Source organism: Mesoplodon densirostris, chromosome 1, assembly GCF_025265405.1.
Source record: "Mesoplodon densirostris isolate mMesDen1 chromosome 1, mMesDen1 primary haplotype, whole genome shotgun sequence".
Lineage (NCBI taxonomy): Eukaryota > Metazoa > Chordata > Mammalia > Artiodactyla > Ziphiidae > Mesoplodon > Mesoplodon densirostris.
In genome coordinates this window covers 108815962-108842189 of record NC_082661.1, presented here as the reverse complement: position 1 = coordinate 108842189, position 26228 = coordinate 108815962, and the positions used below count along the sequence as shown (strand labels likewise).

General features: G+C 43.4%; 1 protein-coding gene across 1 annotated transcript in view; it reads right to left on the bottom strand.

The window, feature by feature from the left end:
- Positions 1–25048, bottom strand: part of RAB4A (RAB4A, member RAS oncogene family) — a 53627-nt gene extending 28579 nt beyond the window's left edge. Inside the window, exon 1 of the mRNA XM_060089772.1 lies at positions 24839–25048. Coding sequence (XP_059945755.1) covers positions 24839–24869 — 31 coding nt within the window. The 5' untranslated portion in view covers positions 24870–25048. The remainder of the gene's footprint in view (positions 1–24838) is intronic.
- Positions 25049–26228: the final 1180 nt, after the last annotated feature.

Genomic DNA, 26228 nt, shown 5'->3' with positions numbered 1-26228 from the left:
GGAAATAGAAAAACACACTGAGCTGAATGGAAATGAAAATATAACTTATCAAGATTTGTGGGTTACAACTAAAGGAATGCTGAAAGGAAAATTCAGAACACTAAATGCATATATTAGAAAATAGGAAAAGTCTCAATCAATTATCTAAGCTCCTGCCCTCAAGAACACAGAGAAAGAAGGGCAAAATAAATAAAGCAAGCAGAAGGAAGGAAATAAAGAGCAGACATCAATGAAACTGAAAACAGAAAAACAAAGAAAATCCATAAAACAAAAAACTGGTTCCTTGAAAGGATCATTAAAATTGATAAACCTCTAGCAAAACTCATGAGATCAAGGTCTGGGGGCAGATCAAGGAAAAAGACAGGACCTTGAGATGGTCACAGCACACACCACCTTCGTTTGGGTAGCACTGTGACTGGCTGCATGGGAGGGAAGCCAGACAGCACCTGCTAGAGGCCTGTCACAGCCCCAGAGTGTGTCTAAGCAAAAGTTTGCAGATGAGAGTGAGGCTTCACAGGGTATTCAAAGCAGGTAGCCTCTAAATGGCTAAAAATATGCGTATTGGGGCTATATTTAAAGCAACTGAGTGGGTAAGAATGGAATTTGGTGCTGGCAAGGCTTTGAACTAACGTCTCAGCTTGCTGTGAAGAAGAACACCACAGAGAGGCCAACATGCAGGGCCATCTTTAACTCATTTATGTAACAAAGACTCACAACAACAACAAAGGGAGGACACACATAGCCAATTTCAGGTCACAGCAATACAGACCCAGCAGGGTAACAAAGGAGTAACAAGAACAGCTCCACATACTTTAATTTGACAACTTAGATGAGATGGACCAATTCTTCAAAAACACAAAGTAGTACAACTCACCCAATAAAATAGATAACTTAAATAGCCATATAACTTAAGGAAACTGAATGTGTAATTTTAAAACTAACAATAAAAGAAACATTTAGGCTGGATGGTTTTACTAGAGAATTCTATGAACATTTAAAAAAAGAATCAACACCAACTCTATTTAACATCTTTGAGAAAACTGAAGAGGAGGGAGCCCTTCCCTAGTTATTTTATGAAGCTAGTATTTCCCTGATACCAAAGCCAGAAAAAGACAGCCTTAAAACAACACAAATGACAGAGAAATATCTCTTATGAACATTAACAAAATATTAGCAAAAAGAATTCAGTTTTACATATATAAAAATTATACACTATGACCAAGTGGGCTTTGTTTCAGGGACAAAAGGCTGTTCAATATTTGAAAATCAATCAATGTAATTTCTCTACTAACAGGTTAAAATGAAAAATCACACAATTATATCAATTGATGCAGCAGAAGCATTTTGTCAAAGTCAACACTCATTCATGATAAAGACACTCAAAAAACAAAAAAAGACAGCAACCCAGAGAGGAACTCCCTCAACTGATAAAGAGCGTTTAAAAAATTCTACAGCTAACCTTACACTGAACAGTGAAAGACTGCTTTCCCCCTAAGATCAAGAACAAAGTAAGAATGTCTGCTCTCACCACTCTATTCAATATCATACAGGAAGTTCTAGCCAGTGCAGTGAGGCATAAGGAAACAAAGGCACACAGATCAAAAAGGAAAAAATAAAACTGTTCCTATTGGCAGACAATATGATTGTCTACATAGAAAATCCAAGGAATCAAAAAAAAAAAAAACCACCCCAAAACCCTCCTATAACTGATAAGTGAATTCAGCAAGGTCCAGATTGTAGGATATAAAAATCAATCGTATCTCTACATACTAATGACAAACACATGAACGTCAAAATTTAAAATATAACACCACTTGCAATCACTGAAAAAAAAACCTCTGGCATAAGTCTAACAAAAATATGTAAAGGGTTTCTATGATAAAAAATACTGCACAATGCTCATGAAAGAAACAAAAGGCAATCTAAATAAATAGACATACTGTGTTCATGGATTAAAGACTAGACAAAGTAAAGACACCAATTCATTCCTATTTCTAGCAAGACTTTTTGGTACATATAGAGAAGATTATTCTAAAATTCATATGAAAAGACAAAGGAGCTAGCATAGCAAAAACAATTTTGAAAAAGAAAAACAAAGTGGAAGCAATCACCTTACCTGAGTTATTATGTAGCTACAGCAATCACACTGAGGGACTGATGGGGGAGACACATAGATCAATGGAACAGACCAGAACTAAGAAGTAGACCTTTATTAATACGTCCAACTGCTTTTGAAAGTGCAAAACTCATTTCACAGAAGAAAGTGAGTCTTTTCAACAAATGGTGCTGAAGCAGCTGGACATCCATCGGGGTGGGGGGGAAGAACTTTGACCTAAGCTTCATATCTTATGCAAAATTAACTGAAAATAGATCACAGACTTAAAAGGTAAAACATTACTATGAAACTTTTAGAAAAAATAGGAGAAGAGCTTCAGGATCTATGGCTAAGCAAAGAGCTCTTAGGCTGGACACCACACACACACACACACACACAAAATCCAGAAAAGGAAAAACTGATAAATCTGACTTCACCAAAATTGAAAACATTTGCTTTGTAGAAAACCTTGTTAAGAGAATGAAAAAACAAGCTACAGACTGGATGAAAAGATCTGCAAAATATCCAACAAAGGACTAGCATCTAGAATATATTCATCAATTGAAAAAAGACCCTCTCAAAACTCCACAGTAAAAAAATTCAAACAACTCACCATTAGAACTAATAAATGAATTCAGTAAGGTAGCAGGATACAAGATTAATATACATAAATCTGTTGCATTTCTTTATACTAACGATGAAATATCAGAAAGAGAAAGTAAAAAAAACCAATCTCATTTAAAATTTCATCAAAAAAATATTTAGGAATAAACTTAACCAAGGAGGTGAAAGACGTATACACTGAAAAATATAAAACATTGATAAAGGAAATTGAAGATGATGCAAAGAAATGAAAAGATATCCCACGCTCTTGGATTGGAAGAATTAATATTGTTAAAATGTCCATACTACCCAAAGCAATCTACAAATTTAGTGCAATCCTTATCAAATACCCATGACATTTTTCACAGAACAAGAACAACAATCCTGAGATTTATATGGAACCAAAAAAGACCCATAATTGCCAAAGTAATCCCAAGGAAAAAGAACAAAGCTGGAGGAATAACCCTTCCAGACTTCAGACTATACTATAAAGCTATAGCAATCAAAACTGTGGTACTGGCACAAAAACAGACATATAGCCCAATGGAATAGAACAGAGAGCCCAGAAATAAACCCACAGTAAATTAATCTAAGACAAAGGAGACAAAAATATACAGTAGAGAAAACACAGTCTCTTTAACAAATGGGGTTGAGAAAGCTGGACAACTACATGTAAATGAAATTAGAACACTCCCTCACACCATATACAAAAATAAACTCAAAATGGTTTAAAGACCTAAATATAAGACATGACACCATAAAACTCCTAGATGAGAACACAGGCAAGACATTCTTGGACATAAACGGTTGCAATATTTTCTTAGAAATAAGAAATAAAAGCAAAAATAAACAAATGGGACCTAATCTATCTTAAAAGCTTTTGAACAGCAAAGGAAACCATCAATGAAATGAAAAGATAAACCTACGGACTGAGAGAAAAGATTTGCCAATGATGAGACCAACAAGGGGTTAATCTCTAAAATATACAAACAGCTCATGCAGCTTAATATCAAAAAAACAAACAACAAAAAACAATCAAAAAATGGATGAAAGATCTAGATAGACGTTTCTCCAAGAAGATATACAGATGGCCAACAGGCACATGCAAAGATGCTCAGCATCACTGATCATCAGGAAAATGCAAATCAAAACCACAATGAGGTACCACCTCACACTGGTCAGAATGGCCATCATCAAAAAGTCTACAGGAGGAGCTTCAAGATGGTGGAAGAGTAAGACACAGAGATCACCTTCCACCCCACAACTACATCGGAAATACTTCTACACGAGGAACTGCTCCTACAGAACACCCACTGAACGCTGGCAGAAGACCTCAGACCTCCCAAAAGACAAGAAACTCCCCACGTACCTGGGTAGGGCAAAAGAAAACAGAATAAACAGAGACAAAAGGATAAGGACGGGACCTGCACCAGTGGGAGGGAGCCGTGAAGGAGGAAAGGTTTCCACACACTAGGAAGTCCCTTCGCGGGTGGAGACTGCGGGTGGTGGAAGGGGGAAGCTTCGGAGCCACGGAGGAGAGCGCAGCAACAGGGGTGTAGAAAGCAAAGCGGAGAGATTCCCGCACAGAGGATCGGTGCTGACCTGCACTCACCAGCCCGAGAGGCTTATCTGCTCACCCGCTGGGAAGGGTGGGGGCTGGGAGCTGAGGCTCAGGCTGTGGAGGTCGGATCCCAGGGAGAGGACTGGCGTTGGCTGTGTGAAGGGGCCAGTGCGCCCCAGCTCGTCGGGAGGGAGCCGGGGAAAAAGTCTGGAGTTGCCGAAGAGACAAGAGACTTTTTCTTCCCTCTTTGTTTCCTGATGAGTGAGGAGAGGGGATTCAGAGCGCCGCCTAAAGGAGCTCCAGAGATGGGCGTGAGCCGCGGCTATCAGTGCGGACCCCAGAGACGGGCATAAGACGCTAAGGCTGCTGCTGCCGCCACCAAGAAGCCTGTGTGCAAGCACAGGTCACTATCCACACCTCCCCTCCCGGGAGCCTGTGCAGCCCACCACTGCCAGGGTGCCAGGATCCAGGCACAACTTCCCTGGGAGAACGCACGGCACGCCTCAGGCAGGTGCAACGAACGTCACGCTGGCCTCTGCCGCCGCAGGCTCACCCCGCACTCAGTGCCCCTCCCTTCCCCCGGGCTGAGTGAGCCAGAGCCCCCGAATCAGCCGCTCCTTTAACCCCGTCCTGTCTGAGCGAAGAACAGACGCTCTCAGACCCAAAGCTGAACCCCGGGAGCTGTGTGAACAAAGAGGAAGGGAAATCTCTCCCAGAAGCCTCAGGAGCAGCAGATTAAATCTCCACAACCAACTTGATGTACCCTGCATCTGTGGAACACCTGGATAGACAACAAATCATCCCAAATTGAGGAGGTGGACTTTGAGAGCAACGATATATATATATTTTTTCCTTTTTCTCTTTTTGTGAGTGTGTATGCTTCTGTGTGTGACTTTGTCTGTAGAGCTTTGCTTTGTCCTAGGGTTCTGTCTGTCCGTTTGTCCTAGGGTTTGTCCTAGGGTTCTGTCTGTCCGTTTTTTTCTTTTTATTACTTAAAAATTTTTTTTTCTTAATAATTATTTTTTATTTTAATAACTTTATTTTACTTTATTTTATTTCATTTTATCTTATTTTATCTTCTTTCTTTCTTTCTTTGTTTCTTTCTTTCTTTTTCTCCCTTTTATTCTGAGCCATGTGGAGAACAGGCTCTTGGTGCTCCAGCCAAGAACCAGTGCTGTGCCTCTGAGGTGGGAGAGCCAACTTCAGGACACTGGTCCACAAGAGACCTCCCAGCTCCATGTAATATCAAACGGCAAAAATCTCCCAGAGATCTCCATCTCAACACCAACACCCAGCTTCACTCAACGACCAGCAAGCTACAGTGCTGGACACCCTATGCCAAACAACAAGCAAGACAGGAACACACCCCATCCATTAGCACAGAGGCTGCCTAAAATCATAATAAGACCACAGACACCCAAAAACACACCAGCAGACGTGGATCTGCCCACCAGAAGGGGAAGATCCAGCCTCATCCACCAGAACACAGGCACTAGTCCCCTCCACCAGGAAGCCTACACAACCCACTGAACCAACCTCAGCCACTGGGTACAGACACCAAAAACAATGGGAACTGCGAACCTGCAGCCTGCGAAAAGGAGTCCCCCAAACACAGTAAGATTAGCAAAATGAGAAGACAGAGAAACACACAGCAGATGAAGGAGCAAGGCAAAAACCCACCAGACCTAACAAATGAAGAGGAAATAGGCAGTCTACCTGAAAAAGAATTCAGAATAATGATAGTAAAGATGATCCAAAATCTTGGAAATAGAATGGAGAAAATACAAGAAACGTTTAACAAGGACCTAGAAGAACTAAAGGGCAAACAAACAGTGATGAACAACACAATAAATGAAATTAAAAATTCTCTAGAAGGGATCAATAGCAGAATAACTGAGGCAGAAGAACAGATAAGGGACATGGAAGATAAAATAGTGGAAATAACTACTGAAGAGCAGAATAAAGAAAAAAGAAAAGAATTGAGCACAGTCTCAGAGACCTCTGGGATAACAATAAATGCACCAACATTCGAATTATAGGGGTCCCAGAAGAAGAAGAGAAAAAGAAAGGGACGGAGAAAATATTTGGAGGTTATAATTGAAAACTTCCCTAATATGGGAAAGGAAATAGTTAATCAAGTCCAGGAAGCACAGAGAGTCCCATACAGGATAAATCCAAGGAGAAACACGACAAGACACATATTAATCAAACTGTCAAAAATTAAATACAAAGAACAAATATTAAAAGCAGCAAGGGAAAAACAACAAATAACACATAAGGGAATCCCCATAAGGTTAACAGCTGATCTTTCATTAGAAACTCTGCAAGCCAGAAGGGAGTGGCAAGACATATTTAAAGTGATGAAGGAGAAAAACCTACAACCAAGATTACTCTACCCAGCAAGGATCTCATTCAGATTTGACGGAGAAATTAAAACCTTTACAGACAGGCAAAAGCTAAGAGAATTAAGCACCACCAAACCAGCTTTACAAAAGATGTTAAAGGAACTTCTTTAGGCAGGAAACACAAGAGAAGGAAAAGACCTTCTTTAAGGTCTTTACAATAATAAACCCAAAACAATTAAGAAAATGGTAACAGGAACATACATATCGATAATTACCTTAAATGTAAAAGGATTAAATACTCCAACCAAAAGACACAGACTGGCTGAATGGATACAAAAAAAGACCCGTATATATGCTGTCTACAAGAGACCCACTTCAGACCTAGGGACACATAAAGACTGATGGTGAGGGGATGGAAAAAGATATTCCATGCAAATGAAAATCAAAAGAAAGGTGGAGGAGCAATTCTCATATCAGACAAAATAGACTTTAAAACAAAGACTATTACAAGAGACAAAGAAGGACACTACGTAATGATCAAGGGATCAATCCAAGAAGATATAACAATTGTAAATATTTATGCACCCAACATAGAAGCACCTCAATACATAAGGTGAATACTAACAGCCATAAAAGGGGAAATCGACAGTAACACAATCATAGTATGGGACTTTAACACCCCATTTTCACCAATGGACACATCATCCAAAATGAAAATAAATAAGGAAACACAAGCTTTAAATGATACATTAAACAAGATGGACTTAACTGATATTTATAGGACATTCCATCCAAAAACAACAGAATACACAATCTTCTCAAGTGCTCATGGAACATTCTCCAGGATAGATCATATCTCAGGTCACAAATCATGCTGTGGTAAATTTAAGAAAATTGAAATCGTATCAAGTATCTTTTCCGACCACAACGCTATGAGATTAGATATCAATTACAGGGAAAAATCTGTAAGAAATACAAAAACATGGAGGCTAAACAACACACTACTTAATAACCAAGAAATCACTGAAGAAATCAAAGAGGAAATCAAAAAATACCTAGAAACAAATGACAATGAAAACACAATGACCCCAAACCTATGGGATGCAGCAAAAGCAGTTCTAAGAGGGAAGTTTATAGCAATACAATCCTACCTTAAGAAACAAGAAACATCTCAAATAAACAACCTAACCTTACACCTAAAGCAATTAGAGAAAGAAGAACAAAAAACCATCAAAGTTAGCAGAAGGAAAGAAATCATGAAGATCAGATCAGAAATAAATGAAAAAGAAATGAAGGAAACGATAGCAAAGATCGATAAAACTAAAAGCTGGTTCTTTGAGAAGATAAACAAAATTGATAAACCATTAGCCAGACTTTTCAAGAAAAAAAGGGAGAAGACTCAAATCAATAGAATTAGAAATGAAACAGGAGAAGTAACAACTGACACTGCAGAAATGCAAAGGATCATGAGAGATTACTACCAGCAACTATATGCCAATAAAATGGACAACCTGGAAGAAATGGACAAATTCTTAGAAATGCACAACCTTCCAAGACTGAACCAGGAAGAAACAGAAAATATGAAGAGACCAACCACAAGCACTGAAATTCAAACTGTGATTAAAAATCTTCCAACAAACAAAAGCCCAGGACTAGATGGCTTCACAGGCAAATTCTATCAAACATTTAGAGAAGAGCTAACACCTATCCTTCTCAAACTCTTCCAAAATATAGCAGAGGGAGGAACACACCCAAACTCATTCTACGAGGCCACCATCACTCTGATACCAAAACCAGACAAAGATGTCACAAAAAAGAAAACTACAGGCCAATATCAATGATGAACATAGATGCAAAAATCCTCAACAAAATACTACCAAACAGAATCCAACAGCACATTAAAAGGATCATACACTATGATCAAGTGGGGTTTATCCCAGAAATGCAAGGATTCTTCAATATACGCAAATCAATCAACATGATACACCATATTAACAAACTGAAGGAGAAAAACCGTATGATCATCTCAATAGATGCAGAGAAAGCTTTCGACAATATTCAACACCCATTCATGATAAAAACCCTCCAGACAGTAGGCATAGAGGGAACTTTCCTCAACATAATAAAGGCCATATATGACAAACCCACAGCCAACATCATCCTCAATGGTGAAAAACTGAAACCATTTCCACTAAGATCAAGAACAAGACAAGTCTGCCCACTCTCACCACTATTATTCAACATACCTTTGGAAGTCTTAGCCACAGCAATCAGAGAAGAAAAAAGAAATAAAAGGAATCCAAATTGGAAAAGAAGAAGTAAAGCTGTCACTGTTTGCAGATGACATGATACTATACATAGAGAATCCTAAAGATGCTACCAGAAAACTACTAGAGCTAATCAATGAATTTGGTAAAGTAGCAGGATACAAAATTAATGCATAGAGATCTCTTGCATTCCTATACACTAATGAGGAAAAATCTGAAAGAGAACTTAAGGAAACACTCCCATTTACCATTGCAACAAAGAGAATAAAATATCTAGGAATAAACCTACCTAAGGAGACAAAAGACCTGTATGCAGAAAATTATAAGACACTGATGAAAGAAATTAAAGATGATACAAACAGATGGAGAGATATACCATGTTCTTAGATTGGAAGAATCAATATTGTGAAAATGACTATACTACCCAAAGCAATCTACAGATTCAATGCACTCCCTATCATACTACCACTGGCATTTTTCACAGAACTAGAACAAATAATTTCACAATTTTTATGGAAACACAAAAGACCCTGAATAGCCAAAGCAATCTTGAGAAAGAAAAACGGAGCTGGAGGAATCAGGCTCCCTGACTTCATATTATACTACAAAGCTACAGTAATCAAGACAGTATGGTACTGGCACAAAAACAGAAATATAGATGAGTGGAACAAGATAGAAAGCCCAGAGAGAAACCCACACACATATGGTCACCTTATCTTTGATAAAGAAGGCAAGAATATACAGTGGAGAAAAGACAGCCTCTTCAATAAGTGGTGCTGGGAAAACTGGACAGCTACATGTAAAACAATGAAATTAGAACACTCCCTGACACCATACACAAAAATAAACTCAAAATGGATTAAAGACCTAATTGTAAGGCCAGACACCATCAAAACAAACTCTTAGAGGAAAACAGAGGCAGAACACTCTGTGACATAAATCACAGCAAGATCCTTTTTGATCCACCTCCTAGAGAAACGGAAATAAAAACAAAAATAAACAAATGGGACCTAATGAAAGTTAAAAGCTTTTGCACAGCAAAGGAAACCATAAACAAGACAAAAAGACAACCCTCAGAATGGGAGAATATATTTGCAAATGAAGCAACTGACAAAGGATTAATCTCCAAAACATAACAAGCAATTCATGCAGCTCAATATCAAAAAAACAAACAACCGAATCAAAAAATGGGCAGAAGCCCTAAATAGACATTTCTCCAAAGAAGATATACAGATTGCCAACAAACACATGAAAGAATGCTCAACATCATTAATCATTAGATAAATGCAAATCAAAAGCACAATGAGATATCATCTCACACCGGTCAGAATGGCCATCATCAAAAAATCTACAAACAATAAATGCTGGATAAATAAATAAATAAATAAAATAAATGTTGGAGAGGGTGTGAGGAAAAGGGAACCCTCTTGCACTGTTGGTGGGAATGTAAATTGATACAGCCACTATGGAGAATAGTATGGAGGTTCCTTCAAAAACTAAAAATAGAACTACCATACGACCCAGCAATCCCACTACTGGGCATATACACTGAGAAAACCATAATTCAAAAAGAGTCATGTACTAAAATGTTCATTGCAGCTACTTTTACAATAGTCAGGACATGGAAGCAACCTAAGTGCCCATCAACAGATGAACGGATAAAGAAGATGTGGCACATATACACAATGAAATACTCAGCCATAAAAAGGAGCGAAACTGAGTTATTTGTAATGAGGTGGATGACTTAAGAGACTGTCATACAGACTGAAGTAAGTCAGAAAGAGAAAAACAAATACCGTATGCTAACACATATATATGGAATCTAAAAAAAGAAGAAAAGAAAAGAAATATGGTCAGAAGAACCTAGGGGCAAGATGGGAATAAAGATGCAGACCTACTAGAGAATGGACTTGAGGATACGGGGGGTGGGGGGAAGGGTAAGCTGGGACGAAGTGAGAGAGTGGCATGGACATATATACACTACCAAACGTAAAATAGATAGCTAGTGGGAAGCAGCCACATAGCACAGGGAGATCAGCTCAGTGCTTTGTGACCACCTAGAGGGGTGGGATAGGGAGAGTGGGGAGGGAGATGCAAGAGGGAAGAGATATGGGAACATATGTATATGTGTAACTGATTCAGTTTGTTAGAAAGCAGAAACTAATACACCATTGTAAAGCAATTATACTCCAATAAAGGTGTTAAAAAAAAGTCTATAAATAACAAATGCTAGAGAGGGTGTGGAAAAAATGGAACCCTCCTACACTGTTGATGGGAATGTAAATCTGTGCAGCCACTATGGAAAAAAGTATGGGGGGTTCCTCACAAACTAAAAATAGGGCTACCATATGATTCAGCAATCCCTCTCCTGGATATATATCCAGAAAACACAAAAAACCTCTAATTTGAAAAGATACATGCACCCCAATGTTCATGGAAGCATTATGTACAATAGCCATGATATGGAAGCAACCCAAGTGCCCATCAACAGACAACTGGATTAAGAAGATGCGGTATATACGTACAATAGAATATTCCTCAGCCATAAAAAAGAATGAAATATTGCCATTTGCAGCAACATAGAGAATATTACACTTAGTGAAGTAAGTCAGACAAATATTATTGTGATATCACTTGTCTGTGGAACCTAAAGAATAGTACAAGTGAATCTATATACAAAACAGAAACAGGCTCACAGACATAGGAAACAAACTTATGGTTACCAAAGGGGAAAGAGGGAGGGAGAGGGATAAATTAGGAAGTGGGGCTTAACAGATACAAACTACTATATGTAAAATAGATAAGCCACAAGGATTTACTCTATAGCACAGGGAACTATATTCAATATCTTGTAATAACATATAATGGAAAAGAATCTGAAAAAATATATAAATGAATCACTTTTCTATACACCTGAAACTAATACAATATTGTAAATCAATTATAATTCAATAATTAAATTAATTAAAAAAATCAAACACCCCAATTAGAAAATGGGCATAAGACATGAAGAGGCATTTCACTGAAAAGGATATACAAATGGCAAATAAACACATGAAAATATGTTTTAGGTCATTAGCCAATAATTAGAAAAATGTAAATAAAACCATAATAAGGTATCACTACACATTAACAGAAAGGCTAAAATAAAAAGTAGTGATAACACCAAATGCTGCCCAGGATGTGCAGAAACTAGATCACTCATACATTGCTGGTAGAAATATAAAATGGTACAGTGAACTGGAAAATAGCTTGACAGTTTCTCACAAAAACTAAACAAGCAACCACCAGATGACTCAGCAACTGCACTTCCAGGCATTTATCCCAGAAAAATGAAGACTTATGTTCACACAAAACCCTGCACATGAATGTTTGTAGCAGCTTTATTTGTAATTGCTAAAAACTGGAAAGAACCCAGATGTTCTTTAACAGGTGACTGGTTAAACAAATTAGTACATTCAGACCAAGGAACAGTACTCAGCAATAAAAAGGAGTGAACCGTTCACACATGCGATAAGCTGGACGGATCTCCATGAAGAATTATGCTGTGTGAAAAAGTCAATCCCCAAAGATTACACACTGCATGATTCCACTTACAGAACACTCCTGAAACAGATGAACAGATGAGCGGTTGCCAGGGCCTAGGGAGGGGTGGGGGCAGGGAGGAAGAGGATGTGCCTTTAAAGGGTGCAGGAGAGATCTTTGTGCTGATAAAAGTGATCTGTGGTAGCCATGGCAACATCAAAAGACCGTTTTGCAATGTTCCCACTGCGGGCAACAGGGGAAAGGGTCTGTGAGATCTCTATTTTTTCTTAAACCTATGAATCTATCATGATCTCAAAATAAAAAGGTCTATAAAAAAATGAAAGAATAGGTGGTAGTATCAGACAGTGACTCTGTAAGTTGACTCTGCACATCCCACACTGAAAGGACCACTGAAGGGTGTGCTTCGAGGAGGACGTGGTACCCAGAGGGAGGGACCGTCAGGTGAGATGCGAGTCTGTGTGCCCTGTTATTTTCTGTCTGGAGATACATGTGTCTGGTTGACACAAACACGACCAAGCACCACAACCGGCAATGACTTATTCCCTGTAGGTGACAAGGATCCACCTTACGAAGAGTTTCCGTTAAACTCCTCCTGTTGACGAGGGGCTCTGGATTTCACAGGCTTCCTCGGAGCTGAGTGGCATCAGCTACAAAACCTGGCACTCTCTCCTCGGGGCAGGAGGGTGTCTGTTTTTTCACAGCAGTGAGGCTTTCACTCACGAGGCCCATATCCATGGGTTTGGTAGAAAGTGTGCTCGCTGGCTTTACTGATTTCTTTTGTTTTTATGATCTGTGGTCCCGCCCCCCCCCCCCCCGCTCTTTCCTTGCTGGAAGGTGGATGACATACACATTGCATATCATGTATGTTTTATATGACAAGTGTACAGTGCTTAACAGCTACAAAAAAGGCTTACCAGGAGCCGGTCACTAGGCATGTTACAGAGTAATTTATGGAGGGATGTGTAGGGCACATTGTTAGGTTGTATAAGATAACTAATTGGGAGCTAAATAATTATGTCTACTTCAGTTGGATTTGATGTTGTTTATTACAGTGGATGTCACTTTGCTCAAAATCACAAAGAAATTTTTTGCATCCAACTTATGATCATTATGAGGGTCTCCTCAGAATGAGCTAAGCTTGAGGGTGGGGGAAAGACCATATCCCAAAATAGAAAACCTAAAAGGGATATACGCTACTAGTGTATTTTTAATTTTGCATGAGAAATGTGAATTAAATGAGGTAACAGGAAAGGTACTGAATAATTAGAAACCAGTCTTGGGCAAAAGTCAGTCATTGAGGAACACGGACAAAATAGGATCAGGAAAAAATGGCCTCCACTGAAGCAGCTAACACAAAGCCAAAGGATTAACTCCATGGGGGAAACCTCCTTTGGAACCTACAGACTTGTTTTGACACTCATTTCAAGCAACCTCCCATTTCCCGGACCACAGCAGATCGTTAGCACACGCTACAGTATGACTGTGGCTACATAACGAGTGACGGGGAACCGGGCACCAGGCCAGAAAGGGGCACTAGAGCACCGCACATCTGCTCCACCACTGACCTTCAGCCTTCAAGAAAATTAAGTCACAGTGAGTAGACGAGATGGCCTCTGCCTTCCTTGTTTCTCCAAGCACTGGTTCTGCTTTTAAGGTTTCCAGAGGTCAGAAAGGAAGCAAAAGTGGATGACGGCCTTGACTGCAGGATTCATTCCATGTATTCCACTTCCTGGCAGAAAAGGCGCTGGGACAGTGGGTCATCTGAGAAGCGGTCCTGGGTTTCCGGCTTAGGGACCAGCTGGTCAGTGATACCAACAACTGAGGTAAGAAAGCCTGAAGGCTCTGAGGACGTATCCACGTTGTGGGTGCAGATTCAGAGATCACACTCCAAATGCCCACGACCATGGAGGAGATCTGGGCAGGTGGCTCCTCTAAGCGCTGTGAACGGAAGCTCGGTAAGGTCAACCCCCAGCACCCCGAAGGGAACCAGGTCACTGGAGCTGGGGCTGAGGGTGGGCTGCTGAAGGACGGGGGATGCGAGAGGCTGCAGGTAAAAAGCGCTGACAGCTCTGACCAGAAGCTTGGCTGGGATGGAAAGAAGGGCCAGGGCAGTGAAGGGAGAGTGCAGTGTGGATGCCAGCAGGTGGGAAGTGACCAGCAGAAAAGGGATGACTGGTGACACACGTCCCTAAGACTTGAGAGATGAGGTGTGGGTCAGGGCTTAGTGTCCGCTGCGACAGAGACTTCCTTTCTAGAGACAGCAGGACCAGGGCTAAGGTGAGGTGCGCAGGTGAAGACAGGTGCAGAAGGGGCGGCAGGGCAGGGAGTCTTCTCCGCACGGCACCGTTCTCTTCCTGTCGCCTAGTGGAGGTGAGCTGAGGGCTTGAGACCAATGAAGGTTTAAAACAGCAGATGCAGAGGAAAAGCGAGCCGGCCAGGAGAGAGGGAAGGGTGGCCAGGCACCCCGAGCACCCAGCCGGATGCACAGGCCATCCGTCTACAGAGATCTCAATCGGAGAAGAGCTCTGTCCACAGGGCAGCGGGCAGGGCAGATGGTGGGGAGCCAGGGCTGGGGGCACAGCGCGAGCGCAGTTGAGGAAGGAAGAGGCGAAGGAAAGGCCGTGGGCGGCACGTGGGTGATGGGCAGCTCATCACCCGAACAGAAGGGGCTGGAGGGGCTGGGAGCCCGCAGCTCCGAAGGGGAAGGGTGGGTGAGGGTGACCGGGACGGGGCATGTGACGTCCAGAGAGCAGCCGGGGATGTGAGGGCCTCACAGGGGGAGCAGAAGAGAAGGAGGAGAAGGGGACACGCAACGACATCGAGGAACTGAGAATCCAAGCGGGGACCCCACCGTCACCCAGGGTGGACGAGGGGCTGTACTAGAGAGCGGGACCCCAGACCAGGGGACCTTGGGGGGTAAGGAACAGCCCCGAGGACACCAGGGAACAGCAACAAAGAGGACAAAGTACCGCACAGAACATCAGATGACATGTAGTGCTTCCAAAAAAACTAGTTCTGGTTTACTGGGCAGGGGGAATCAAGCAGCAAAACCCTTGGTGGAGCGTTGGCTTAGGCGAGGCGGCCGGTCTGGGTGGCAGGAGAGCAGTGACCTATGGATGGCGGCGGGACAGGCGGCGAGCAGCCTGGCTGGTGGCAGCGGCACTGGGGCTTTGCCTGAGCCTGAGTTAAACGACGGCAGAAAGGAGCTGCGACATCGTGGGTTTAACATTCTCAGCACAGACCCCAGGGGCTGCTCAAGGTCACGGACAGGCTCTGAGACTGTGCAGACACGCTCGTGTGGGTCAGACCCACTGGGGGCCGGAGGTTCCTTCACAGGTGAGTGAGCCTGGCCAGCGACCCAGCATCAAAACCGCAAGTTCTTAGGTGATACCTACTTGATGTAATAATATGAACAAAAAAAAGAAAAGGAATTCTTCTCCTAAAGTAGAAACTGCCCAGAAAAGGAAGTTGGCGGCCAGCGAAGCAGACAGAAATAAAGAGACCTAATAAAAAAAACAATTATCCTTAACCAGGAAACAAGTTTGAATACTTTAAAGAGTAGAATGTTAAATCTGATTGAGGTATACGAGAGGATAAAATTATATGAAGAAATAAGGGCAAGTTGTTTGTCAAAATGTTTCAGAGAACACTCCAACTAGGGTAATAAAAAGAGAACAGTTGAACAGTAATTTTTGTATTTGAGGATTCACACGGAAAGCGTGTCTTTCTGAACTACAACTTTGGAGCAAGCCTCAAGTACCATAATAGTATCTGCAATTTTAGAGATTACGCAGAAATGAAAGCACCCCACGCGAATGGGAAAGGCCTCCAGCATTAGTTGAGAAGGTACAGGCTTCAGCGCCCACCTCCCAATTGTGTCCTGAGTTAGAGATAGATTCTGACTCGTATCAAACATCCAGTGTGTGTCTAGCACATGCACTAGAGCAATGAGATCCAGGGGGTCATCACTGATCAGAGACTAAATGGAAGAGAAAGATTTCTGTTCAGGAAAGGAAAGGAGAGTAAGGACTTGATTACCCTTGAGAATGAGCTCAAATGCCAGCCCCACCACCCTAGCTCTGGGACCCTGAGCAGACACCTAGCCTCTCAGAGAGTTTCCTCATCCCGAAGTGCATCCCAGTGTTTACCTTACCCTGTCCTGGTGAGGATTAGACACTGGATACAAAGCACCTTGTGTAGATTATTCTAACTTCACCCTTCATCTAGAGATTAGGGTTATAATTCAGGCTGACACACCGATGGTTTCTCAATAAGGAAAGATTTCCTGGTACAATGGAATCAGAATAATAGGTCAATACCAGAAGAATCTCATTTAAGGATATTGAGGGGGCTTCCCTGGTGGTGCAGTGGTTGGGAGTCTGCCTGCCGATGCAGGGGACACGGGTTCGTGCCCCGGTCCAGGAGGATCCCACATGCCGTGGAGCGGCTGGGCCCGTGAGCCATGGCCGCTGAGCCTGCGCATCCGGAGCCTGTGCCCTGCGGCGGGAGGGGCCACGGCAGTGAGAGGCCCGCGTACCGCACCAAAAAAAAAACAAAAAAAGGATATTGAGATTAGGGTTATAATTCAGAGATTAGGGTTATAATTCAGGCTGACACACCAATGGTTTCTCAGTAAGGAAAGATTTCCTGGTACAATGGAAACAGAGTAATAGGTCAACACCAGAAGAATCTCATTCAAGGATATTGACCTGAAAGCATCTTTAGTCACATAACAGCTAGAAGTAACACTGTTCTTGGGAAATGTAACTGGGGAAAATTAACTTGGTTACTAAATGATATACACCAGAAGGAATACAGAGAAGGTCACTTTGAACTCAATGCTTTTGTAGTTGTGAACATTTATTGAACTTATTTAGGTAATAACAAAACACACTTTAATATCAATTTTACCAACAAAGTTTTATCAATGTCTAGGCTATGAAGGTCCCTACGGATTTTAATATTAAAAAGACAATCCAAAGTAAGGACTTCATTTTTATAAAGGTATGTGACAGGTACAGTATCCTAGTTTACGTACAAATTTATGACAAAATTACTCAAGGTGCTGATTTATGAAAAGTGGGGAAATAGCAATGGCCACCAAATAATTGACTTCCATTCTCCGTCCCCCCCCCAAAGTATTAGTGCGGTCAAAGTGGTTCTGAAGGTAAATGTTAGTCTTCAAAACACCAAATATTTTTATCAGCTTCACAAAGCCAATGAGAACTAAGATCAAAGGCAAGTATATTGTGTCTGCAAAATAACACGAGAAATTTCGCTCTTCCTAAGAAGATCAGGGATTCCCATCTGTGCTCACCCACGGTGGAGGTCCGTGCTCTTTCCACAACTCTGCTGCGTCCTCCCCATCAGAGAAGGGACATCTAAGTCTGTCCTCTACTTCAGGAAGATCACTAACTGGAAGAAACAAGTTCAAACTGAACCGCAGCTGACATTTTTTGGAGACTAGGAGGCACCGCTGCGGTAGATGTTGTCTGCCTAACAGCCTTCCCCCAAGGAGCCACAGTAACCTGGGGAAACAGGACCCCAGAACTCCAGGACAGGCGCTGTTTTTATAAACCGATTCTCAGGCCCCACCTCCCTTCCTGAGACTGGATTAGAAACAGAGGTTTCAGCTAAAGGGGGCAAGGCATTACCCTGCCTGTAACTGGTCCAGGGCAGGCACTTGATCTAACTTGGCCCAATCAGATGGGGATGATGCACTTTATTTCATAAACATGGGAAAGCATTCCTCTTTTCTATGGATGTAAACAAGGAAGGGTACCCAGATTACAAACAGTAGCTGTTTTATGACTCAGGGGATGAGGATAATACAGCCAGAGGAGAGAGATGTTAAAAATTTAGGTCCTTGCTGACATGGCTGAGCTTCTGGATCAACCAGCCCTGAAACCTCATCTATAGCTATTTTCAAAAATACATGTTCAAACTCAACAAGAAGAGTGCACTAGAATGAATTCCAACAGACCAATACTTGAATAAAGTACTCTAAAATGAAAAAAAATACATTTTCATATTACCTATGCCACTTGCAGTTGGAAACCTTCCACCTGAGAAAATGACCAAAAGAGCTAACAATCTATTATCTATTGAACAGAAGTTTTCTTTTAAGCATAATTTCTAAAAAAATTTATTTTTGATCATGTAGAGTCAATTTATAATCAGAAGGTGGTTAAGTAAACATGGATTTAGAATCAGGTGAGTGCATTCAACGAGTGTATTTAATAACTACCAACAGCCGGGCATTTGAATGTTGGGTGAACACAGATTCCGGTCACCTGGTGTCTGTCCCCAGGGTGGGAAGAAGTCTGCCCGGGTGCCCCAGGCCCCAGGGCAGGGTGCCAGCCTCCCTGAAGTGCCCGATGGACACACTGAGGCCAGCCAGCTGCCATATGACCATCATGTTCTCTCTGCAGGTGCAGTTACGTTCAACTGGGCAGTGGTCAAGGGCTGCTGCCCCAGAAGCAAAGCAATGGTGCCTCTGCAGCCTTCAGCTCCAACCGCTGGGAGCTGATTTCAGATGTGACTTCCCAAGGGAAGTCCATTCTCAAAAAGGATGCCTGTGTGACCTCTTTGGAGAGGTTTTAATTAGAATTGCATTTATATTACATACAAGGTAAAAAACGGGTAGACTTCTACCATAAAGAAAAGAATTAAACTACATCTTCCAGTCAGCTTTTCTATTCATCCTGACATTTTGATTCACATCCTGCAACTGAGAGGAAAATATACCACCTCCCCAGTGGAATCAAAGTGAAGGCTCATTCAGCATTCTCTGACGGTGTCCAGGGGCTGGTCACAGCATGGGGGACAGAAAGTCATGCAAGCAGTCCCCTACTTTCAAAGAGCTTACGGTCTAGTCTGGAAAGAGATGTGCTTTGCCACCATCAAGAGTTGACTGAATTGCAAAATAGATCTGCCAGTCCCCACAAGCAGCAAAGCTGGGTGTTTATTTTATGAGGACTCCTATCATAACCCGTGTAAGCAAGTGAACCAGAGAAACTTCTGTAATGAAGCGAGCACGTGGCACGTAACAATATTTTAAATTACAACAAAGAAGGGAAAGATGCTGTGTTTTTAAGTCCGCAGTCTCTTCTGGAAGATTAAAACTTCACATTTGAAAAATGATAAACCTCCCTCTAAAATACATCGTCTCATTCATAAAGTATCAGCGCTTTATGAATGGTGTCCCTCCCCCCATTTCTAAATATTAGCTGCTTTTTATGACTTCTTAACTGCCCAAAACACAGCATATAAGAGAAATAGGAAGAATTAGAAGGCCAAGGTCACTAAATGTTGTCATATAAGCAATTACTGTTCTGTAGTGTAGTGTAGGGTTGCATCTAGCTATGGCAGAGTAATCAAGCATGATTCCTCCAGGTATCACAACCGTCATCATCAGGGGTTTATTTATTGGCCAAATCTCTCTCAATGTAAACTTATTTTTGTTTAGAAAGCTTAGTGGGGATTACAAAGGAAGACAATTTGTAGACAGTGTTCGTTTGACTTACATGTTGTGCTGTAGTACCCTATCCTTTACATCTGCCTTGCTTGATCCGCCTTTAAACAATAGTATCCTGCACATCATTTTAGCTTTTGATTCATATTCACAGCTACAGAGAAGCAAAAGTCTTCTTTAAACACATGGAACTCAGTCCATTACCAAGATGAGACTGGCAGAGAAAGCTGTGACGTCCAAAGACAAGTGTTACAGGACACAGAGGAATCAAAGGTTTTCCCTCAAACTATTTCCACTGGCGAGTATTCTAATGGATTTGTTAGAAATGGGGGGAAAAATCTATTACATCAGTCTGAGCAATCTCTAATGGATGGTTTAGGAGAAAAAAAAAATCAAAGAAACTTCAGCTTTCTTCTCATTCCAAAAAAATATTCAGAGCAAAGATCATCTCTTAGGGAAATGGGTACCTGGGGAATAGCAATGGGTAATTAGTTGGGTTTGGGACATGGGGTAGGCTACCTCTAGGCCATCCACATGCAACAGGTAGGTAGGGAGTTGAAAACAAGATATTTAGCTTGAGGGACTGATGTGGCTAGAAATATTTAGGAGACTTCAGAGAAAGGCAAATGACAGGCAAGGATTGGAATGCTTTATAGTTCAAATGACCATGAAAAATTCTCATAAACTTCTGATTTTCCAAAGAACAATGTTTTCAAAGTTCTAGGGCCTGGAGGCATTGCACAGAATAGTGTCCTGATATGCAGTTGTGGTCCTTGGACCAATAGTGCATGCACAGCCTGGGAGCTGGGCAGGTGCAGAAGTGAATATGCAAAACCAGAATCTGCATCTTAACACACCAGGGGGCTCGGGGCACATGCAGTTGAGAACCACGGTTGTAGTGTTCCCCAAACTTTGGTTCTTGTTCACCAATTTTCAATGGTGAGAAAAAGAAAAATACAAACATTTAAAATGATAAATGTATTCAGTTTAGAGAAATGTCCTTTATTCTGATGTTATATGCTTCCTTTGTTGACATTTTTTACATGCCCTGTCTAACAAAACACAGTAATGGCAATTTAGGTGATTTCCCTAACAGCAAGTTTTTTTACACTTCATTGGAACCAGATGACTCTGAAGACGTTATTTCCTTTGCCTAGAATGTTCTCCTCACTCCACTTTGCTTTATCAAGCCTGAATTTCTCCCTGAATCATATTTTGACTACCAACGCCTATGTATTAGTTTCCTATGGCTGCTATAACAAAATGCCACAAACTGGATGGCTTATTTGGTAGTCTTGTAGTTCTAGGTTAGAAGTCCAAAGTCAAGGTGCTGGCAGGGCCAGGCTCTCTCTGAGGATGCCAGGGAAGGACCCCTCCTTGCCTCTTCCTAGCTTCTGGTGGCTGCCGGCCATCCTTGGTGGTCCTGGGCTTGTAGTTACATCACTTCGACTTCAGCCTGTCTTTACATCATATTTTCCCTCCATGTGTCTATATCAAATTCCTCTCAACTTATAAGGATGCCAGTCATTGAATGAGAGCTCACCTTAATCCAACATGACCTCATCTGAACCTGATTACATCAGTAAAGACCCTATATCCAAATAAGGTCACATCCACAGGTTGCCTGGGCTTAGGACCTGAACTGGAACATACCTTTTAGGGGACACAATTCAACCCACAGCAGCCTATAGTGATAACACTCTAAAAAGAACATGTCCTGATAATTCTCACAGTTATATGTCAAATGTTGTAATACTTTCAAAATAAAGCACAAAATAAAAATATTGAGTATACTGTATCAATAGTAAAACTAGTATGCGGCCAACAATTTGTGTTCTGGCTTCATAAATTGTTGTCACTGTAGAATGCATAAAGTCCAGTGTATATAGAGATTTGGCTTAGACTTTTCCTCACTCTCAAACTGCCTCAGCCCTTACATTATTATTATTTTTTAAATTTCTAGCATCTTCTACACCAGGGGTCCCCAACCCCAGGGCTGCGGACCATTACCATCCATGGCCTGTTGGGAACTGGGCGGCACAGCAGGAAGTGAGCAGCGGCAAGCAAACAAAGCTTCATCCACCGCTCCCCACCGCTCCCCGTCCCTCCCTGTCGCTCCCCGTCGCTGGCATTACCACCTGAACCCTCCCCGCCCCCTCCTCCATGGAACAACCGTCTTCCACAAAACCGGTCCCTGGTGCCAAGAAGGTCGGGGACCGCTGTTCTAAACCACTTACACTTCTCACCTCCTTTCTGAACATCACTGCTTGACACTACCTATTCGATTCGTTTGTTTTGTCTCACAAATCTTGGTATCAGAAATTAAAGCCAATTTGTGATCAGCCAGTCTGGAGCTCCTTGGGAAGCCCCAAGCCATACTAAGTGGCCAGAGCATTAGGAATGCTGTGGATCTAACAATGTGTGGGAAACACTGTTTTGGTTTAGGGATACTCAGAGGGAGGATTTCAATCAGAAACCTATGTGCTCGAGATTTCAATGTTGTATTACACTATTAAGTTAAGTATTACATAACATACGTTATTCATGTGGTTGGTGCTTTCAGAGCAGCAAAATACTGAACACTTTTCAGTCACTGGCAGGTGAAATACTGCCTTAATAAGCGAAAAGGCAAGTAGACAGAGCTCATTAACAGTACACTGGTAAACAGTGGTTCTTTATTTTTCATCATATACCTGTCAAGCTACAGAGACTCCTTTTCCAGAAGGGAGAAAATGAGCACAGGGTACAAAGGAGTTTAAAGATTAGGCAAACATTCCTTTACCAGCTACCTAACAGGCAAACGGCCAGAAGCAGGGAACCTGACTGTTTTCCTTTTGGGAACCAATGCTGTGCCAATCTACCAATGATAAGTGAAGGTGACAGATTAGGACTTGGTTTTGGGTGACTTTTATTTTGGGTTGGCACTTTCAAGTGCCACACTTACTCTTCCTAAAACTAATTTTCTATGAGTTTCTTCTACTAGAGGGAAGGAGTAAATTCAGTTAGTTAAAAGTAAAAAACAGGGCTTCCCTGGTGGTGCAGTGGTTGAGAGTCCGCCTGCCGATGCAGGGGACACGGGTTTGTGCCCCGGTCCGGGAAGATCCCACATGCCACGGAGCGGCTGGGCCCGTGAGCCATGGCCGCTGAGCCTGCGCGTCCGGAGCCTGTGCCCCACAACGGGAGAGGCCCGCGTACCGCAAAAAAAAAAAAAAAAAAGTAAAAAACATATTTGGAAGGTACCATGAAATAAGAACACTAAAGGTGAAAGCCTGATGAACAGAATCTGATCAGTTAACCTGTGATGCTTGATGAGCTCTGTCTGAAGTGGAGATGCCAGATTTTACCAAGGTTATTGTTTCATATGAGACAACTGAATAACAAAATCTCCATCTTCCCATATTCCTCCTAACTCATAACCCCACTTGGTTTCTTACTTGGACTTTCCACCCCTCCCATGTGCTCCTTCTCCGGGTCAGAGGAAAAAAACAAAGTGTGGGGAAAGAAGCACTTGAAAATAAAGAAAAAGCAAAAGCATAACCAAAACTTGCTGGAGAAATGGATTTTCTTTAGAAAATCTGACTGTGGTTCTCTACAGACAGAGGCAGACCACGTGGATGTGACAGGTGCTGTAGCATCAGAAGCTCCCACGACACTGATCCTTACAAGCCCGGGACGTCCTGTCAGACTTCCTAAGCCTTCTAGGAACAGCCATCCTGCTCCCAGCGTTACCAAGAACAGGGCAGGTACCAGTCACAGGAGTGGCTGAAGGTGGAGCAAATGCCCAGGGGCCAAGGGGCCTCAACCACACTCCTCTCACAGGGACCCTGGATCCCTCAGGGCCTGGGTATGTGCGCACTGGTTAACGCCTCCCTGGCCTGGGTCTGGGTCAGGTTTCTTTGTAACATACCTTCAGAGACCACATTCCTTCAGAACTCCTGCCTGAAGTTTTTAACATTCATTAGTATCATACCTGGATTAACATCGTATCCCCCCCTGGACCGTAAACTCCCTGAGAGCAGAGCAGTGCCGGTGGGTACCTTGTAGTGTTGGAAACCACACCGGCCCAGAAAGCCGGTCCACACCTATCTGTTGATGGGAAAGGGGGCAGCATGTCAGGACACACGGAGGAGACATGACTGATTTGACTAGAAGTAATGGTTTTGAACTTGAGCCCCTCCCTGGGACTGTAAAATCCAAATCAGATTTAATCTGAGAATGCACACATCTGAGAGTGATTCCAGACTGGTGAACACCTCATCAACCTTGATACAAAGCAGAAGTGTACTATGTTGTTTATTTTTACCACGCAGGACAAAAACAAATACACAGTTTATGAATTGGGAAGGCTTTCGTTTATTAAAAAAAAAAACTCTGTTGGGTGCCTTCAGGTGTGGGTGCTACAGAGGAAGCAAAGATCAAGCAGACTCGGCTGTGCTTCGGAGGTGCTTATGGTCTTAAAAAGACACATTTATAAAGAGCCATCACGCAGCCTGAAAAGTCTCTGGAAATTGAAATGGATGAACTTGCCTATCGATAAGTCCTTGTAATTTCAGTGCAAAGGAAGACTTCCAATCTAGGAAAGCTCAAAGTGCAATAGCCGAAGAGCACACTCAACTGCAGGCGTCGCCTCAAGTCCTTCACATCCCTTGCTAGGGACAATATCGCAGATGAGCCGAGTCTCCAACTGGCTTCCCAAACCCTGACTACTGATATCAGACTAAGAAAGGGAAACCCTACCAGCGTGAACGCGGAGAACCAGCAAGAGGACCCTCGGAGAAGCAGATCACGTAGACTGGCCACACTCGGCCGGCCGGCGCCCCGGCACTCGGATCCGCGCCCCGCCGCCCGCGCCCACCCCACCCCGGCCGGCAAGCCCGGGCCCTCAGCACCCCACCCCGGCCCGAAAGCCCGGGACCCCGCGCCCCGGCCCGCGCCCCCGCCTCGTACCGTAGGTCTCGGACATGGCCGTCTGCGACATCTTGGGAGCGGCTCCGCCTCTCGCGGGGCACCGTCTGCAGCTCCGCCGGGCAGGCGGCAGGGAAGCCGGGTCGTCGGCCGCGCCTCGGTGGAGAACGCCAGGGGCAGAGGACCGGAGGAGGGAGGGGCCCGCGGTCCCCACGGCAACTGCCTGCCACCCCGCGGCTGCGGCCCCGCCAGACTGTCCGCTCCGCGCAGGCGCACGGCCCCGCCCCCCCAACGGTCGGGACGCGGAGGAGGGGGCAGGGGAGGAGGGAAGGGGGCGCGAGGCCCAGCCCCCGCCGTGGTCGCGCGTGCGCGCGGGGAGGCCGGGGCGGGGAGGGCCGATGGGCGCCCAGGAGCCGGGTCGGCGCGCGGGGAGGGCGGCAGGGGGAGGGCGGTCCGCAGGCCTGGGGGTGACGGGGTGGGCGCAGGGGCTGGGACAGCAGGGTCCTTTCTCGCGCAGAAGAGGCAAAGTGCCTGCACTGGCGAGGAAGGCAGCGCTTTGCCAGGTTGGCCGCCTCGGTAAAGGCTTGGTCGTCGTCATCTGGGGCGCTCGGCCGGGGAAGGACTTCCTCCACGCTGGAATGATCAACCCGGGGACGGGATGAATGTGTAACTAGGAGGCCGTGCGTGGCCCCAGGTGTCCAGCTGGAGGCCAGCCCTGCGGGCGGGGAGGCAGGCTGACCTTCCGGGGCCGTCGCCGCTGGGGCCGAGCTGGCGTCTGGGGGAAACTGACAGAAGCTTAGGACGTACCGGTTCCAAAAAGTCCCCAGAAGACTGTAGACGTTGGCCCCCCTGCACCTCACTTTAGGGAATGTGGCCTTTGGGCAGGAAGCATCTCTGGGCTCTCGGCCGCGGACGCATTTCTACGGGTACAAGTCGTTGTTTGAATATTTTGATTTAAGGAGCACAACTGAATTCAGAATACCCTTCTGTTGGAAATGCAGCGATAAACATTTACTGAGAAGAGATTTTTGGTTGGAATTTTGCTCCATCGGAGCATGAGCAGGGCCACGTGGTATCTCATAAGACCCAACCTTGTTCAAAAGACACAGTAGAATACTAAAAATATGTCCTGGCTAAGCTCCCAAGCGACTTGGATGGTGGGGAAAATGCCAGGAAATGCATTTTGTTCAAGCCCATTTAGCTCTGTCCTCCAAATTGGCATCAGACTTCCGTGAGATCTTCCCCTCCCCTCCAAAGGCTATCTGGCTCGGCATTTTACTCTTCTCTCTGATGTTAGCAGAAAATAGATATCCTTGCTTCTAAATCACAGAGGAGGCCCCATGCTGAAATGTGGTGAGAACTGTAATTTCCTGGAATTATTTTGTATATATCCCTTGTTCAGTGGCTGGGACACTTTGTTGTTTTCTCATCT